The sequence below is a fragment of the Apteryx mantelli genome, chromosome 5, assembly GCF_036417845.1.
Source record: "Apteryx mantelli isolate bAptMan1 chromosome 5, bAptMan1.hap1, whole genome shotgun sequence".
Taxonomy (NCBI): Eukaryota; Metazoa; Chordata; class Aves; order Apterygiformes; family Apterygidae; genus Apteryx; species Apteryx mantelli.
Genome location: NC_089982.1, coordinates 28,487,937 through 28,505,318, shown reverse-complemented (window position 1 = coordinate 28,505,318; position 17,382 = coordinate 28,487,937). Strand labels below are relative to the sequence as shown.

At 37.9% G+C, this 17,382-nt stretch overlaps 1 protein-coding gene across 3 annotated transcripts in view; it reads left to right on the top strand.

Annotated features, from left to right (window-relative positions):
* Positions 1-53: 53 nt before the first annotated feature.
* Positions 54-17,382, top strand: part of SCLT1 (sodium channel and clathrin linker 1) — a 48,082-nt gene continuing 30,753 nt past the window's right edge. For 2 of the 3 annotated variants that reach the window (XM_067297728.1, XM_067297726.1), the window contains exons 1-10: positions 54-131; positions 535-620; positions 3,870-3,937; positions 4,648-4,700; positions 5,645-5,714; positions 6,689-6,744; positions 7,117-7,252; positions 8,102-8,224; positions 10,272-10,337; positions 12,863-12,933. In XM_067297728.1, coding sequence (XP_067153829.1) covers positions 587-620; positions 3,870-3,937; positions 4,648-4,700; positions 5,645-5,714; positions 6,689-6,744; positions 7,117-7,252; positions 8,102-8,224; positions 10,272-10,337; positions 12,863-12,933 — 677 coding nt within the window. In that variant the 5' untranslated portion in view covers positions 54-131; positions 535-586. Of the gene's footprint in view, positions 132-534; positions 621-3,869; positions 3,938-4,647; positions 4,701-5,644; positions 5,715-6,688; positions 6,745-7,116; positions 7,253-8,101; positions 8,225-10,271; positions 10,338-12,862; positions 12,934-17,382 lie in introns of those variants that run through there. The other variant, XM_013951722.2, reaches the window with a different exon arrangement.

Below are 17,382 nucleotides of genomic sequence, written 5' to 3'. Positions count from 1 at the left end.
AATCATTTAAATTGAGAATGTGCCGCCGCTGTCATGTGATCGCTGCTGCCGTGTCTTGACGAGCCTGTCGCTAAGGGAACAGCGCGGGCTTCCCCGGCTCGTGGGGTGGGCTGCTGGGCGCGCGCCGGCAGGTACCGCCGCGTCGGTTAGCCGTTGGGCGCGCGGGGGGGAGGGGGCGGCGGTTAGTGCTGGCTGCTGCGTGGGGCCGCGTACTGCTTGGGCGGCACAGGAGGGGCCGCCTCGCCGGGCCGAGGGGAAGGGGCAGGTGTGGGTGGAGGGCGAGCGAGTGAGTCTGTGATTGCTGCCCTCCTCGCAGCCCCAGCTTTGCCTCCTGGAAGAAACGCGGGCGGGTAGGCGAGGGAAGCGATTCCCGCCACACACACACACACACCCCCCCCGGCGCCTGGCGGCTGCTGTTGCCGTGTCTCTCCCGAATGGCTTTCGCCCTACCCAGCTGCTGGTGAGGCGAAGCCCGACGTGGCGCTGGGGGTGGGCAACGGCTGAAATAACCGACTTTCCCCCGGGGTTTTGCAGGCTTTCCCTGGAGCGGGCAGTCACAGCTGCGGGGAAGCTTTCGACTGAAAACATGGCCTCTGACCTCGGCAGCTGGGGAGAGCCGGGTGAGGTCCCTGCGAGCGCGCGGCCTCGTGGGGTGCTCGGCTGCCCCCGGGCGTTGCGGGGTGGCCCAGGTGCTGCCCCGGTGCTGTTTGAAGGGTAGAGCAGGGGGAGCCGAGACCTTCCTGAACGCTTCCTCTCAGGGCTTGGGGTTAGCTTCTGCACGGGTGGGAAACCCTGACACCTACAGCTGAAGCAATGAGAAGATACCTTTTCTAACTCTTCTAGTATTTGCTAGAGTAAATGACAGCATCAAAAACTATGTTATAGTTAGTAGAAGAATTGTAGTTAAAAGTTGTTAATGAGGATAATAGGCCAAAAAAAGTCTACTGTGATCATGTCTCTTTAATAAAGAAATTACTTTTCATATGCTAAGCTTACACCTGAGAGGCAAACAAAGCCATGTTTCCAGTTATTCATGAGATTTGCTTAACAGACCGGAGCCAGTATTTGTAAATGTGTGTTCTCTGCTATAATTTTGATAACTGTAAGTTAAGCTTAAATCGATTGAGTTGGTACCTACTTTAATCACCAACAAAATACTGGCAGAAATTGCATTTGCAGAGCCTGTATTTCTGTAAATAAGGAGTAAGCTGGTGTATCCCGAGAATGTTACAGACCTGAAACTGGTTGCATTGCAGGAAGTAGGAACAGGATCAGAGAGCAAAAAGTGCTAGGGCTGCACATTTGATCATTCACTTGAAACTCAAAATTTCTGCTGATAGCAGAAAGCTTGTTTTGTGTGATACCTTTGGCCACCCAAGCTGAAAGACCAGCTCTAGAAACCAACAAGAACCTCTCCAGAAGAACAATTTGTGTCTGAGCCAACTGAGTCATCCTGGCTCAAAAACCCAAATTTGATTTTGCTTGAGTATTTATTATACTGTGACTTGAACCATTGTGTCTATGCTCAGATATTATGGTTTTCCTTTTTCCTATATATTTGACATATTTGGGGATAGTTTCTTGCTTATTATTTTGGGCTCTAAATAAAGCTCTGAACAAGTCCTCTGTGGAGTGATAAGAGCTGTCTTTTCTGTTGAGGAGTTTGATTTTTCTAAGAGATAATTATATACCTTTTTCTTAAAGGTACCAAGTGACAAATTTGAAATTAATTTGCATGCCACTTCAAATATAACTTTTAAGGCCTGTTCTAAATCTGACACATGGATTAATGTTTCTCTTGTTTCATGAATGTGAAGTCAAAGTTTTAAAATACTGCATGTGTGTAATGCAGGTAAAGCAAGATCCTTTAAGCACTGCTAAATTCGTCTTTGTAATGTAAATATTTGTCATGTTAAATATGTAGTTGTAAAGAAGGTTCTCATTGTGATGAGTTCTGTTTCCTGGCTGTGATCAATTTTAAATTGAGTTTTACCTGAATGCATTTTAATTATCAATAGCCTGTCCAACGAATGAAAAATTAGTTATGCCTTTGTCTGGTAATCTACTGAATAAACATAGCTTTTATAAGAATATATTTAATGAATGTCCATTGAAGATGAGTACATCTGCAAGTGGTGCCTAAGGCTTGTCCCCTTTTGCTCCTATAGTCTCTCATCTTTGCAAACTGCTTTGACTGGCTGGGGCAGCTACTTTTGCCTTTACTGCTCTTTGGCATCTTTTCAAAGTTACCCCCTTTCTCTCCCCACTATTTCTTTTCCACAGCCTCCTTTAGATTATTAGAACTGCAGAAAGAACCATTGGGATGTATATCAAGAAAAAGTAGGCAAGAAGTTGTTTTAAATCAAAATGTTTGTACTACTTTCCATTCCCTTTTCTTCCTCTTTACCTGTTTCAGATACAAAGGTGTCTCTCAGATTCTTATGTATTTGTCGGACTGAAGAAGGCTCTATCAACAAAAGGAAAGAGCTATTTATCCCTTCAATCTCTCTACTGTTGTTTCATATGTAGTAGAAGTAGCCTCTGAAATCCCAGTAACCAAAGTTAGATGAGTAAGGAAGGATGATGTCTTAGTTCACCTTCCCCATTCAGCAGTGTGAGATCGTTAGTCATATCATCATTTCCTCTTTGTTTCAGAAGATGCAGATACTGACAGACCACATATCTTCCATCTTGGGGATATGGGGGGTTTCTGGATATATTTGAATGCTCAGGTTCACTTATCACAGAATCACTGAGGCTGGAAGGGACCTCTGGAGATCATCTAGTCCAAACCCCTGCTCAAGCAGGGTCACCTCGAGCACATTGCACAGGATCGCGTCCAGGCGGGTTTTGAATATCTCCAGAGAAGGAGACTCCACAACCTCTCTGGGCAACCTCTTCCAGTGCTCTGTCACCCTCACAGTGAAAAAGTTTTTCCTCATGTTCAGATGGAAGTGTCTGTGTTTCAGTTTGTGCCCGTTGCCTCGTGTCCTGTTGCTGGGCACCACTGAAAAGAGTCTGGTCCCATCCTCTTGACACCCTCCCTTCAGATTATTTGTACACGTTAATAAGATCTCCTCTCAGCCTTCTCTTCTCCAGGCTGAATGGGCCAGGCTCTCTCAGTCTTTCCTCATAAGAGAGATGCTCCAGTCCCCTAATCATCTTTGTGGCCCTTCGCTGGACTTGCTCCAGTAGTGCCACATCCCTCTTGCACTGGGGAGCCCAGAACTGGATGCAGTACTCCAGATGTGGCCTCACCAGGGCTGAGGAGAGGGGGAGAATCACCTCCCTTGACCTGCTGGCAACACTCTTCCTGATGCACCCCAGGATACCATTGGCCTTCTTGGCCACAAGGGCACATTGCTGCCTCATGCTTAACTTGGTGTCCACCAGCACTCCCAGGTCCTTCTCCGCAGAGCTGCTTTCCAGCAGGTCAGCGAAGCTCTTTCGATCTAAGTTCGTCAAATGTTTATTGAGAACTTGCAGGGTCCAATTCCCAACAACAGGTTAACTGTCAAACATCCATTAACTGCACTGGCCACACATGGTGTTTCTTCCACTCAAAGGCTTCATGAGCCATTAAGATATTGCGCCATATGCATTTGTGGCTTTTTAGGCCGAAATGTTATTTTTCAAATTTCTAAAATGAAAGAATGTGAAAGAAATGGAACTGAGTATTTATAACACGATCTTTGTAGGCTTCTTCAACTCCTATTTTTTATGAAAATAATTATGCGCTAAGTAGAATAATTTTATGAAGCATGTTGTGTGCCTTTAACCCACTACATCATTAAATAGGTTTCTGACCGCCAGTCCTTAATCTAAATAATGATTCATGAGGTACGTAAAATTCTCTGACTGTTTTTCAGATCAGAGACTGAATGCAGCTTTTGGACAGTATGAAATGGATAAGTTTTTGAGAGCTACTGCTGAGCAGGTATGTGAACTAAGGGATGGAATTAGTAAGAATTTTTGTGCTGAAGTAGTATAACATGTCTTTGCTTCTCTGCTGCATAAAGTGCAGCTCATTTTAGTGTTATCTTGCCTAGCTGTGGGTTGATCACACCGCTCAAGTGTTCCTTGTCGTTTTACCAAGCAGCAAGAGAATAGAACTCCTGTAACAGTAAATTCTGATATTTTTTGCACATTTTCAAAAGTTTAAATCATACAGAAGAGGTAATGTATCCCAGAAAGAATACTTGATTTCTACAGAGTGGACTTTCCACTTTTACAGGCTTGCCTTTTCTAAGAGACTAGTCTTATGTGGAGACAATTTTTTGTGTTAAGTACTATAAGCCTGTCTGACAATCTGTGCAGAAGCTAGAACGTCAGCATTTTCCTGATCTTGAGACACATGGAAATGAATTTAGCACTTGGGCAAAACCTTAATAGTTCTTTTAAGAATGAGCTGATTTCCTTTTGTATGCGGTTATGCTTTATTTCAGAGAACCTCCAGGAAAAGAATCAGTAACAATTCTTTTTCAAATTGAAGCAGCCTTCCAGAATTTTTGAATGTAAACATGAAGCTGATTGCATGGAATATTATGCATGCTTTCAGTGCAAACAGAATAAACAGCTTTGGGTGATATATGAAAACCTAAAACTGTATGCAGTGTAAGTATTAACATGTGAAGTATTCCATTACAGAAAAATGTCCTTGGACGTGGTGCTGTGTCAGGATCCAGAATGATGAACCAAAGGTAACAGCAGTTCCAAATGATAAGTGGGAATACTGTGAAGTGTTCAGAAGACTGTCATGTGCTTTTAAAAGTATAAATATCCAGAAGAAGCTGGGTTTATGTACAGGTATTCACAACTCTGACTTGTGAATAGATGTCTGCAAAAGTTTTCCCATAGCTGTTTTTAGATACTATTCTGTTTATACAGTAAATATATGAATTTTCTTGGACAATTTGTAAACTAAAGGATGGTGGATGAATGAAGAAATTATTCTAAATTTTAAAATAAACAAAGGTGGGGTGAGATTGTGTGAATCTAGGTAGCACAGATAATTATCTACCATCTGAACAAGTCAGATGAATGTTTTTAAAAATGCTTGCTGTGTACATTAAATCAAATTTTCTGTATGCCCATTAGTAATAAGTATTGCTTAATATTAATTGTAATTTCCTTTTTATAATGTGAAAACAACCTGCCCAATCTTGTCTACTGAGCATTTAGCTTTTAAGGCATTATTGCTTTATATTAATATAGAATTTTGGGAGGATTACCATTAGTTAGAAAAAAATTTGGAAGAAAAATATGTAAATAGAACTGCATTATTTTACATTGTCTTGTAGGCTGCTTAACTGCTGTTATGTGAAAGCAGCAAACTCCAGTGTTAAATCTTTTTCTTGTGTTCTGTGTATAAAATGTGGATAAAATATTAATGTTGTATTAATGCTCCTTTATAATGTCACATATTCTAGTTTTGGTGTGCAGGAATTTTGCAATAATGATCATGCTTGACTAACATTTGTTAATGTGATTCTGATGAATGTTGACCTTGGGAGTAGAAATGAAAAAGAATAGAAAAGTGACTGTTCAGTTCTCCAGATTAACAATATTGTAAAACCAGTTAAATGCTGAAACATTGTTCTGATAATTATAAAAGGCATTCTAAGCATGTTTTTCTACTTTTTAGCTTGTCGCCTCTAATTGTGGAGTATGATAAGCACTTGGAAGAAATGAGTGAACAGCTGCAGCTTTATCAGGTAGGGATGATCCTATCCTATTTCAGACTGTACATTCTCAGTATTTTATAGTATTAAAATTTAGACCATTATTTTTTTTATCAGTAAAGGAAAGTGTGACTGCATCAAGCTTCACATGAACTATAGTCTGCCTGAAGTTGAAGGGAGAGCTTTTTATGAAAAGATTGCGAGACTGTCCAAACTGATTAGAATATCTTGTTTGGAGAAGTGATATTGTGAAATTAAATACATGTATTCTATTTCTCTAGACATTGATATCGATGCAAGTATCACCTTCTTAGGTGATACCTGGATGAGGAAGCTGAGCCTCTCCTGAAGAGACCGCTCTTGCCCTTTTCTTATTGGTCTGATGTTGGCCATGCAGTCCTGCTCAGTCCTGCAAGTGTAGATACACTCAGACTTCTTCAAATGTTTAGCTATTATCATTGGTGGGGGGACTGTCCTCCTTTCAAACCACAGGAGAAAAGTTTGTGTTTTGGGTTTTTTTTGTTTTGTTTTTAACCAATTCTTCAGAAAATCCAAAAGCAAAGTGGAAAGCAATAGAAGTGTTATGCTCTATACTTTAGTTAACAAAGTAGTATATTTAACTTCTATGTAACTGAAGTTTCTCCTTAATTCCTAAACTTTTTAGTAAAAAATGTAATGTGTATTGGATGGTAGTTGTCCTGTATTTCTAAAAGAACTTGAGTTAATTAAAAATCAAGAACTATAAAAATTCCAAAAGCTAAGTTTAGTGGTGATTAATACTAAATTAAAATCAAACTTAACTTTCTTAACAGGACTTAGCAGCTATTAAATTTAAGTGTCATCCTGTGACTTTTCTTACAAAAGAAAATGTTAGTTTTAATTACTGTATTGTACTGAATTAAATTGTCCATCTTTTACAATATTAGTCAGAATTAAAAGATGAAGTGAATTATCAAAGCTTCAATGTCATTTGAATATGAGAGCTCACTTAAATATTTTTGCATTAGGCACAGATGGGTGAGATGAGACTAAAATTTGAACAAGTCACCAAGGAAAATGAAAGGTAAATAACTATTGCTCTACTACTGCGGGCTTTTTTTTCTAAACCTTAAAGAGCATTTCTCTAGGACCTAGAAATCTTTTGAATCTACTTAAAATAGTTGAAAATTTTGTACTTGTGTGCTTAGTGTTAGAATCTTAAAGTTCTTCATATGGATTACAGCATCAAATTTAGGAGCTTTAGCCATGTGTCTGTCTAAAAAATGTAGACATTATTTCAAAATGTTTACCGTGCTTATAGAATATAACTTGCTTAATACACTTGCCTACAGTTTATATGTAAACAGTATGTAGTAATTGAAGGTGTGGTACTTCAGTTGTTCAAAAAGTTCCTGTTGAGGAAATAGGTTGCCATACTTGGCTCTTTCAATTTCAGGCTGCATGCAGAGTTGAAAGAGGCTGTTGAGAAGCAACTGGAGGCTCTTCCTTCTTTCATGCTTATGGGGACTGATGTTTCTGCAGATGAAGAAATAGTGAGAAACCTTCAAGAACAGCTACAACTGGCCAGTCAAGTATGTGAGATGAAACATTTGTATTGGTTTATTGCTCATGTAGCCCCTTGGCAGATTGGGGGGAGCGGTTTTATTTCTTGGTTATGAATTTGTTTATAACAGTTTCTTGAGACTATTTTTAGGCCCTGTTGATTTTTCTGTAGCTAAAGAAACAAGTGTTTACACTTCTGACTTCAAGACATGAGAAAAAAAATTGCTGTTTTTGTACCCTCAGGGAGTTTTTTATATTGTTTTGTGCCTGTAGTTTCTCAGCTGACTAAATGTTGAATTTCTGACCAAGAAATAAAGTTCCACTTAGTTCAAGTTATTGTGGTAGCTTGTCATTTTGACTAGCATATTTGATCAAAACATTGTAATGTGAAATGAGGAGACAACCATATGTGGAATACAGAAATTAGTATTTACAGCTGTAAACATCAACTGAATTTCCTGAGGTTATTACAATGATACGTTAATCCTGTTGCACAGGATTAAATTGAGTTAAATTGAAGGCTGGATTTTGAAAATTGAATATTGTATATACCATAGGCCTAAAGTAAATATATGTAAAAGTCTGAATTTGACAGTTTCCTAACTTCTTAGTGGAGTTCCACTTATGAAAAGAGCTGTTAAAGATTATGGAAAAATTAGTAATTCACTTCTAGATAGAATTCTAACCTTTGTCTTTGTTTATCCATCTCTGAATTTGGTATTTCATGTGGTTGCAAAATCGGTGCAGAGAAAAGTACAGAAGGCAACCTTTTCTTTAAAGGTTAAGACTTATCTTTTTAGAGAATGTTATATGTAGATAAATGAGCTCTAATAAGAGAGAATATTTTATATAGGCCATCTTGTTCTGCAACTTTCTAGGAAAAAGAACAAGCACTAGAGCTCTGGCAGACTGTATCACAGGACCTTGATCGACTCCAGCAGCGGTACCAGGAACACATGACTGAAACACAGATTCATGTGGCTGAAAGGCAAAAGCAGAAAGTAATTTTCATCTATATTATTGTTAATTTTGGGAAGTCTTTGTATACTGTAGTGGTTCTGGGTGTGCGTATAGTCAAACTGAAGGGGGGGCTTCTGCCAGTACTGTTAATTAGTTTCTCTAATATACTCATCTAAAACTGAGTGCTCAAATGTGGTTGCTGATTCATCAGATAACAGCACAGTTAAGACTGGAAAAAGTTTTATATTTCATATGTCTATGGACAGTAATTTAAACTCAAAGTGAGTCTGAATGCAAGTATATATATGCACAAAATGCACACGCATATAAAATATTTGCATTGGATGGTCTCAGAAATCTTCAGTAGAATTCAACTTCTGAACAAGCTCCTAAAGATTTCTAAATTCTAAAGTAGAAGTATCTTGTTCGTGTTTTCTCCCATCTTTGAATCTAGACTTCTGTCTGCAAGATCAGAGTGGGATGCTGGGAAAAGTAGTCTCCATTTCAGTTTCCTTTTTTAATTCAGTAAACAAGTACATGTAAAGAGATGAAAAAAATCTAAGAATCAAGTTCTCCAGTATTTTTCTAATGCTAGTTTGTGTTTAGCAGCCCATTCTTCCTCTTCTGTTTTTGGGGAAGGCCTTTAAGCCGTATGTCAGAAGTGTGCAGTGTCTGGTTGCTTTTCAGGAAATCTTAGTTCAGAAAAGACTCAGCAGACTGTGTGAAGGTGTTTTGCTCTAATGAGCTATAGGAAAAAGATGCTCAGTATTTGAAGAATTAGTAGAAACATCATGCATATGTGCCTCACAGCAGCTATTTCTAGTTCTATAAAGAGATGCTACAGAGTTCTAGAGTTTGCTTTCCATTTTCAAGCACAACTATGGCTCAACTACATAACAGGAATTTTTGTTTAGTAACAGACTTTTGTTAAATCCCCTGAAACAATATTTTCTCTTCTCCGCAGCTGTTGTGCTCAATCAAGTTTCATAATTATTTCAAGTTATAGCTATGAGGACTTTACATTTTATCTATATGCAGTTACAACTTTTCACTCCTATTCCTTCTATCAGATTTTTTTTTTATGTTCTGTTGTCAGATTCTGGTAACATACAGAGAGCACTGTCACTCGTAGCTCTCTGGAGGTTTCAGAGCTGCAAGGCTTTTCATTAACTAAATTCTCAGCAGATCTTCATGCCATTATAAGAAGAATGAGGTTGAGCTGCCCTTTGTTCTTAAGTGCTACTAGTCTGCTACAAAGGAAAGGCTTTTCAATTGAATAAAATTTCCATTTTAGGTTTTGCTTTTAATGGAGGAATAGAAAATACCTATCAGTAGATATAAATAGAAGTAGGTAGGCTGAACAGAATTAGAATCGACAAAGCTCCAGAAAATTTCTGAAAGCAAAGATGAGAATTGAGATCGTAAGGGTTGGACATGGTAAATAAGGGAGGAGTTGGAATAGATTGCTTACATATGGTTGTTTTTGGGCCTGTTACTTAAACACAGCACAACTAATGGATATTCCAGTTCTGGGAGCTGAGTCTTGGGTATGCTTTGTAGATGCATGGTATGAGGAAGGTGATTTTTCGCATTAGTCTAGTGTTCCTACAAAGGCAGAACTCAAGCCCAGGGACTCAAGAGTTTAACTGAATTAAACTATTTTAGGTATGAACACAGGATGTTTCTATGTTGCTAAGAGCAAATTAAGCCTGTCATATAAGCATTTTTTTAATATTCTTAATGGGTGCATGCCTGAATACTTTGTTTAGCAGAAATAATCACAGTAATGTCATAGTCTGTGTGGGTATTTGAAGGCACTGCTCAGTTAAGTTTTCATATTTTGGTAGTCAATGTGTATGGGTTTTGGAAGGAGGCTATTTGTAACTGAGTGAAATTCAGATGCGTTTTTCGTTAGTAAATCTGACTTGCCAGATGACTAGGTCAGCAGGTAAAAATGATCTAATTCAATCTACAAAGACACATTGGATTTTCTGCAACATGCATAAATGTTTTTGAAGATGTTTTCAGTTGACTATAGAACTATAATGATTGTCCTTGATGATTAGAAGCTGTGAATTCTCTTTTCAGGATCAACTGACTGGCTTTCAACAGCTGACTCAGCAACTGCATGTAGCCAATGAGAAAATAGAGTTGGTAAGTGAAACCTAGCCAGTGATCAAATTAGTCAATTGTTTTTTTTCTGCTGGACCCTCAAAGTATAGGAGAAAAGCAAAAAGACCTTCAAACATGTATCTAGTTGGAAAAGAACTTGTGCTACTCAGATTTGCAAACTCCTCTAAGGACCAATCAGAAATCAAGAAGAAATGGCTTTTTTTCCTGGAGTCTAAACACCAGGTCAGGGTGGTTGGGAGATAAGACCTTATGTGGGCTTTTTTTCTGTGGTGAGCTTACACTCAGAATTTACGATGATAAATGCATCAAAACCGTCTTCACAAGGAAACTATAAGGAAAAAGGTTATTTAAATGAGGATGTCTTATATAGGCCAGCTCTGCCACACGCTTGTTGATCCCTAGTTTGTCACTGCTGGCTTCAGTGCCTTCACGTTTGATCTTATTAGGGGTTTTTCTGAGCTCTAATAAAATTTGAATGCATCATCGATACCCTTAGACTATGAGACTTTGGTCTCAAAGCTTTAGCCCAAGACTTCCAGGAGTGACAAGTAATTTTAATACTATCATAGCAAAATAAGTGTGTAAGGGATTTTGTGTGATTCTTGATCAATGTTTGTCTTAAATACTGTCAGTGCTAAAGACTCAACCTACCCTAGGCAGTCTGCTCTCTTTCTATCTTCTTTGCTAGAATCTTTTTTCCTACTGTCTACCTTCTCTTTCTTGGTTCAGTTTAAGGCTATTTCTTTGTGGAATATTGTAGTTATGAAGGAAAGATTACTTCATTCTTCTTTGCAGTACCTTTTTTGTTGTTGAAAACTGTTACATTGGCATGTCTTCCCTTCCCTCATTTTCCCCCTCTTTTAGGCAAAGCAAGTCAATTCTTCTGATTTGTTCTTTGACTATGCCTAAGACCTCTAATCATTCTTGCTTACCTCTAAATTCTTTCCAGTTGTCCCATCATTCTTGAACTGAGGTGCCCAAAACAGTATGCAAAATTCCAGTCAAGCCCTTACTTTGTATCATGCAAGCAGTTGCCTTGCTAGGCAAGGTTATTTCATTAGTATTAAAAATGAAATAATGCATTTGAAGAGAAGGAACTTTCACCTCATGCACTCCATGATGGAGTCAACTAACTGTTCTCTCAGGATAGTTACTTTAAAGTTATTGGGCACAGCTGTTTCAAGCAAATACAATGCTGAGGTTTTTAAAACAGTTTTGGTGAGGATTTGGAAGTTAGACTGCTTGATCTGATCGCTATTTTAAGCAAATCGGTGGAAGGTATCTCAAAAAATAGAATTAATAGATACTTAAAAAAAAAATCATGCAGCAGGGAAGAGATGATGTTGCTTTTATGGGAGAGTGAATTTTGGGGATTCTTTGAAGGAGGCAGTGTTAAGTAAAGGTATTCCATTTGCATTTGCTTTCTCCGAAAAGCATTTGACAAGGGCTGTTATGAAAGGCACAAAGGTGTCATGGGATAAAGGAGCATGTCCTTTCTTCATTTTTTTATCATAAGACAGCAGTATCCCCTAGATGTTCTCTGGTTGGAGTTGTTTAGTATATTTGTAGAAGTTCTGGAAATGAGATTCAGTGATCAGATGATAGTGTTTGCTACTGATGTTAAACTATTCAGGATAATGAAAACTGAAATAAACAGACTTGCAGAAAGATCTCATACTGATTAGCTGAGTAAATTTCAAACTGTCGTTTCATTGGTATTAGTAAAAGCAAAATAATGCATGTGAGGAAGAGGGAACTTTCACTTTTGGTACTCGGCGATGGTCTCTGAGTAGGTATTTTAGGAGTAGCTTTATGAAAACATTTCTCAGCAACAGTTTAGAAAAGGGAGGGAGTAAGTAGAATGCTAGCAGTTACTAGGAAAGGGGAAAATGAAAAAGACTAACATGGCCTTTAAGTCCATAGCACACTAGCATTTTGAATGTTGTGCAAGGTTATGGTTATCGCTCATGTCTCAAAGGGGAGTGTAAGAGAGCTAGGAAAGGCTATCAGAGTAACAAATATGAAATGATTTTCAAATGAGAAGACAGCTGACAATGTGACATATCCAGAACTATGGGTGCTGTAGAAAAAGTGAAGGAGGAGCAATTACTCATTACTAGTCAGAGATAGAGGGCATTAAATATAAGTCATTAAATAGCTGATTTAAAACAAAGGAATTCTTTCTTTCCAGCAATGGGTGCTTCAGCTGAGGTGCTCATTGCCACAGAGTATTCTACATAGCTAGAGTAGCTAGATGGGAAATGTAGAGGGTAGGTCTGAGCTGTTACAACCCTTGTCTCAGGACATCTTCACACTACCAAAATATGGGGAGAGAAGGGGACAATTAGGTCACATCACTCAGCATGTGACTTTCTATGATACTCTGCCTAAGCCTTGGTGCTTGGAGACCAGCCACAGTGTTAAATAGTTTTTTATCAGCTGTTTTTATGGTGTTGTATTCTGTAGAAGTGTCCTATAACGAGTTTGAACACATGACATTTTCAACAAAACACGAAATGTGTTACAAATCTCTCCTTGTTTTGCAGAGCAATCAACAGTTTCTGAAAACAGTAACAGAACAGAATGTGGAACTAGAGCAGCTACGCAAACAGCTGAGGTATAAATCAGGCCATTTAAAAAATGCTTGAGCATCTTTTCCATGCCTTTTTTTGACTGCTGTATCATGGACCTTGTGTGTACTGCCAAACTGACCTGATAGCGATAGCCAGAATAGTTTGTTAATGTGTCTTAACAGTTCATTAAAAATGTGTGTATCGGTATTGATAGTGTAGCATGTTTCCAGTTAGCATTGTTTTAGCTCATTGAAATATTAAATGCTTTTCACCTTTGATTTAAAAGGAATAGTGTTCAGTACTTCAGCAAAATTGACTCTGCTGATAGATTTCCTTATTAGATGATTTTCACAAAATCCAGTTATATGTGTAATTACTTATCAGTTATTGTCATGAAATTTGAATGTTCTGAATAGTTGAAGTTTCAGTTTTTAATGTTTGTTAATAAAATTTCCATTCACTATTTCTAGATGAACTATAAACCATAGGCTGTTAGGATGTTAGAGGTAAGAGAAGCTTTAATTATATTCATGAAGTATAGCAGGGAAAATGAGAAAAATACCTGAAACAATTTCCTGATTATTTGTATTTACAGCCAAGCTGTTTAATGCCAATATCTGCCAGCTTTTTTAATTAGCGATGGTTGAGGTCAAACTAAAGTCTAATTTCTTTAAGCAGTGGGTTTATGTACTGACAATAAAAAGGAAAACAGATTCATCATCTACAGCAATATTTTTTGTATAGCATTACCTAAAGCTTTTTAAAGTACACATGTAAAACATTTACACAAGATGCACTTAAATATTGGTTTATCTAATTATTACATTTTCCTTGATTTTTGTGATTGTGGTTTGATACTGTAATTAGTGTTCAAAATAGACTGCTGTGATGTTCTAGTTGGGCCATCTTCTGTATAATATTTTGATTTAAAAGAACTTCACACCAAAAATTGTGCAACTGATTTCTAGAATTTACCACACTTTTTATGTAAAGTTAAAGCTGACTACATGTGTGTGTGTTTGTATGCATATGTGTTCATGCACACAATTTTGCATGCTGCTTTTACAGATAATGCTGGTATTTAGTTAAATGTGTGCTGATACTAATTTTATGACTTCAAGTGAAAGTCTGATGCAGCATTCTTTCTCTCCCCTCTTCAAAGCCCATACAAAATATTTACACAGACCATCTGGTATCTGTTGTAATGGTAACTGCTTATCCTTGTGAAGGTTGGGTGTTATTCGAAGTTCGGCATTATAAGGAGTTTAGAGTACCATATCTCTTACACTCACAGCTCTGACAGCTATTGTATACTAATATCCACAGTAAAGATAAAGGTTTAGAGTGACTGGACTGATTGATTCATGTTCAATATTTACTTGTTTAAAAATTGCTCACTTAAAGATTGGTTGTATCTAAACTTTCTTGCTGTTACAGCAATAAAAATTAGCTGCTTCTAGCAGTAGGCTTTCACCAACTGTTTAATAAGTTACGGTTTGGCTACCGTAAGAATTCTATTTGTCTTAAATGTTTCTTTTGTACAGTAGATTTAGGATCAGGACTTGCTTACAGATGCAGAGTTATCTTAAGCACTGAAAATGAAATTGTGTTTTTGAGGGGACCTGCTAACACCTTTCAGATTTTTATTAGCCAAGATTTTCCACAGCAAAATTATTTTGAAAAATAGCCTGGTTTAGAGAAGAAAATATGACAGAAGCACAGGACGTGGTTAAAGCATTGTGCAAGATATTTGCTAAAATAAAGTATTTTCCAACTCAGTTATTTGCAAGTTCCTTGTGCCTGCTACAATTCCATTTTTAAAATGGAAAGGAGAATGTTTTCATATCTCTGCATTTTGGGGATTTTTGTTTGCGTAGGGTACTAGTAGTGAATTACTGTTGTGGTATTGCTCATCTGTAAATCTTCAATCTCACATTGACATACCCTTCTAGTAAGGGAATATGAAAGCAATTAGCATGAACTGAATCTTTTTCTTAGACATGCAATAAACATGTTATCAACATTCAGTCTTTGTCCCTTATATTTCTAAAACACAATAGTTTTGGTGGGGAAAAATGAAGCCGTTCTGGTTGCAGCTGGGCAGCCAATGGGGTGGTTTTTGTCAAAATTATAGGTGTTGTGATTCCCTTTGAAATCATGGGTCTGGTTTGTGTCTTTGTATTTTTTGCTTTTAAAAAGCAAACTCCTCTGTAGGCTGGCTTCTCTGAGTTGTATGAAATTCTTCCATGATAGCACTTTGCAGGTCAAGTAACTGAGAACACGGAATGACAACCCAAGTGGCTGAATTAATATTATTTGGTTCCTAGCCATGTATACACACAGGTTCTGTATACACTTTCTACATGGCAATGAGTGTGCGTGGTAAAGAAGTGCATATTTTCTGCTTAAACTGCTGCTTCAGGAAGAAAGTTATTAAAGGTGGAAGCACAGCATACCAAAAAAAGGATCTGAAAGCTAATAGATCATCCTCCTCTGAACTTGTGCCCACAGCTGCCACTGTTCAGATGAAATATTTTTGATTAGTTGCTGTTCTATAAATAGCAGTAAGAAATTGTAGTGAGCAAATTTTCATACATTTATGCATGTTCTTTATGTATGTGAGTTTATCCCATCTATGTTATCTGCTGGGGTGGAACAGTCATCTTCATTCTCAATTCAGAACACTAGATTTCTGATTTAATAGGGTCCTGCAGAAGACTGTGGTTTAAATCAGGATCAAAGCAGTTTGTTTCATTAATGGTATGTAATTACTGACATATGTTCATGAATATCAACAATGCAACAGATAAACCACAGTACCAGGCATTTACAAAGTATTAATAAATGCTTGCAAACTTGTAAACACCCATCTCTAATCCCATAAAGTCGTAATCACACGTATATACACTCTTTGTTCTTATGTGTATGTGTATCCTCTCTCAGAGGAAGCATGCGTGTGCACAGACTCACGTTTCTAGGTGTGCTGATTTCCCTATTTACATATCCTTCCTATTGGATATGTGGGTGCTCTTGTTAAGTACTTGTACTGCTCCCTGAATTCTGCTAATGTACACGTCGCTGAGAAAGAGCCCCATGAGTTCACATAATCTGCCCAAGACATTGATCCCTTTCTACTTCGCCCTGCACTGTCAGTCTGCTAGCTAGATGCAGGCTACTCAGCATCTGGCAGGGAGGCTGCTCTGTCAGGCCTGGGCAGGGTGATGATCTCATGGGACAGCTTCTGGCAGGGTCAAACATGAATTGACTGCTGCTCAGGTGCTGTCTTCTCACTCTAAGGTCTCTCTGCCCTGCACTCCCAAATGTTTGTTCCCCCCCCCCCCCCCCCCAAGCTGTCTCCTGCTCTCAAAAGTCTCTTGGTTACTGTTTAATCAGGCTGATGGTCCTCGTAAGCAGACTTTGTCATTGTTACCTCTCCCTGTAGAATTGAGTTTGGGGCAAACACCCTCTCAGAGCAGTTTTGGGTCTCCAGTTGCAGGTGCTGGTTACATTCATGTTCCTCTCAGATAAGCTGTTATAATCCAGGCTACATAACCAAGAGAAGGCCATGTGGATTCCCTCACCATAGGTCTTATGGGATCTCAAATGATTTAAGAAAACTTAAAGACAGTACTTTGTCATATTCACAAATATTGTGACATAGCAGCACTATATAATTCTAAGGTAAGTGCTGCAGTGATGTTCCAAAAATATTTTCACCAACTGTTTTTTCTCTAACATGAAATTAGATAGAAGTAGTTTGCATGGATTTTATAGCATATATTCCTGATAATTCTAATATTTCTTTCTGATTCTAGGTTTTTGGGTTCTTAATAGGTTTGTATTGACTTAGGATGATAGGATAACAAATGTAGAGAGGAAAAGTAGGTTCAAAAAAAACATACATATAAGAGAATTTAGGTTTGATTTGTATGACCTGGATTGAATGTAACTTTGGAGTTTTTGAAGTTGCTTATAAATAAGACTGTAAATGTACATTTTAATACATTTTAGGTATTTTAAGAGTAATATGTAACAATGTAAACAATCTGCTAGCTGTAGCTATACCTCATTTTAAACATGCTCCTGACAGGTTGTCATCCTGTATTTCCAGTACTTGTATCTAAAGGAAGACTGCTAGATTAGATTTTGGTGGGTATTCTGGAAAAAAAATTTGAGGATTCTGCTGGAGGTTAATTTCAGGAAAATATTAGGTTTTATTGTTTAGATAAGAAGTTGGCTTTACCCAAAATAAAAAATAGAAATTTGGGGTGAAAACTGCCTAAGAAGAGTTTGAGACCTGAGTCTTTGCTTCTTATCACTGTTATCATAAACTCGAACTTGTTTTGTTTTGTTCCACACCACATTTTACAGATTTTTAAGGAAGCAACTTACTGTCCTTGTAAAATTAACAGCACTCTTTGTAGAAAAAAGATGCATGATTCAAATCAGATCATGATCAAAGGTTTGGATCTGCAGTGAGGTTCATATGTCTG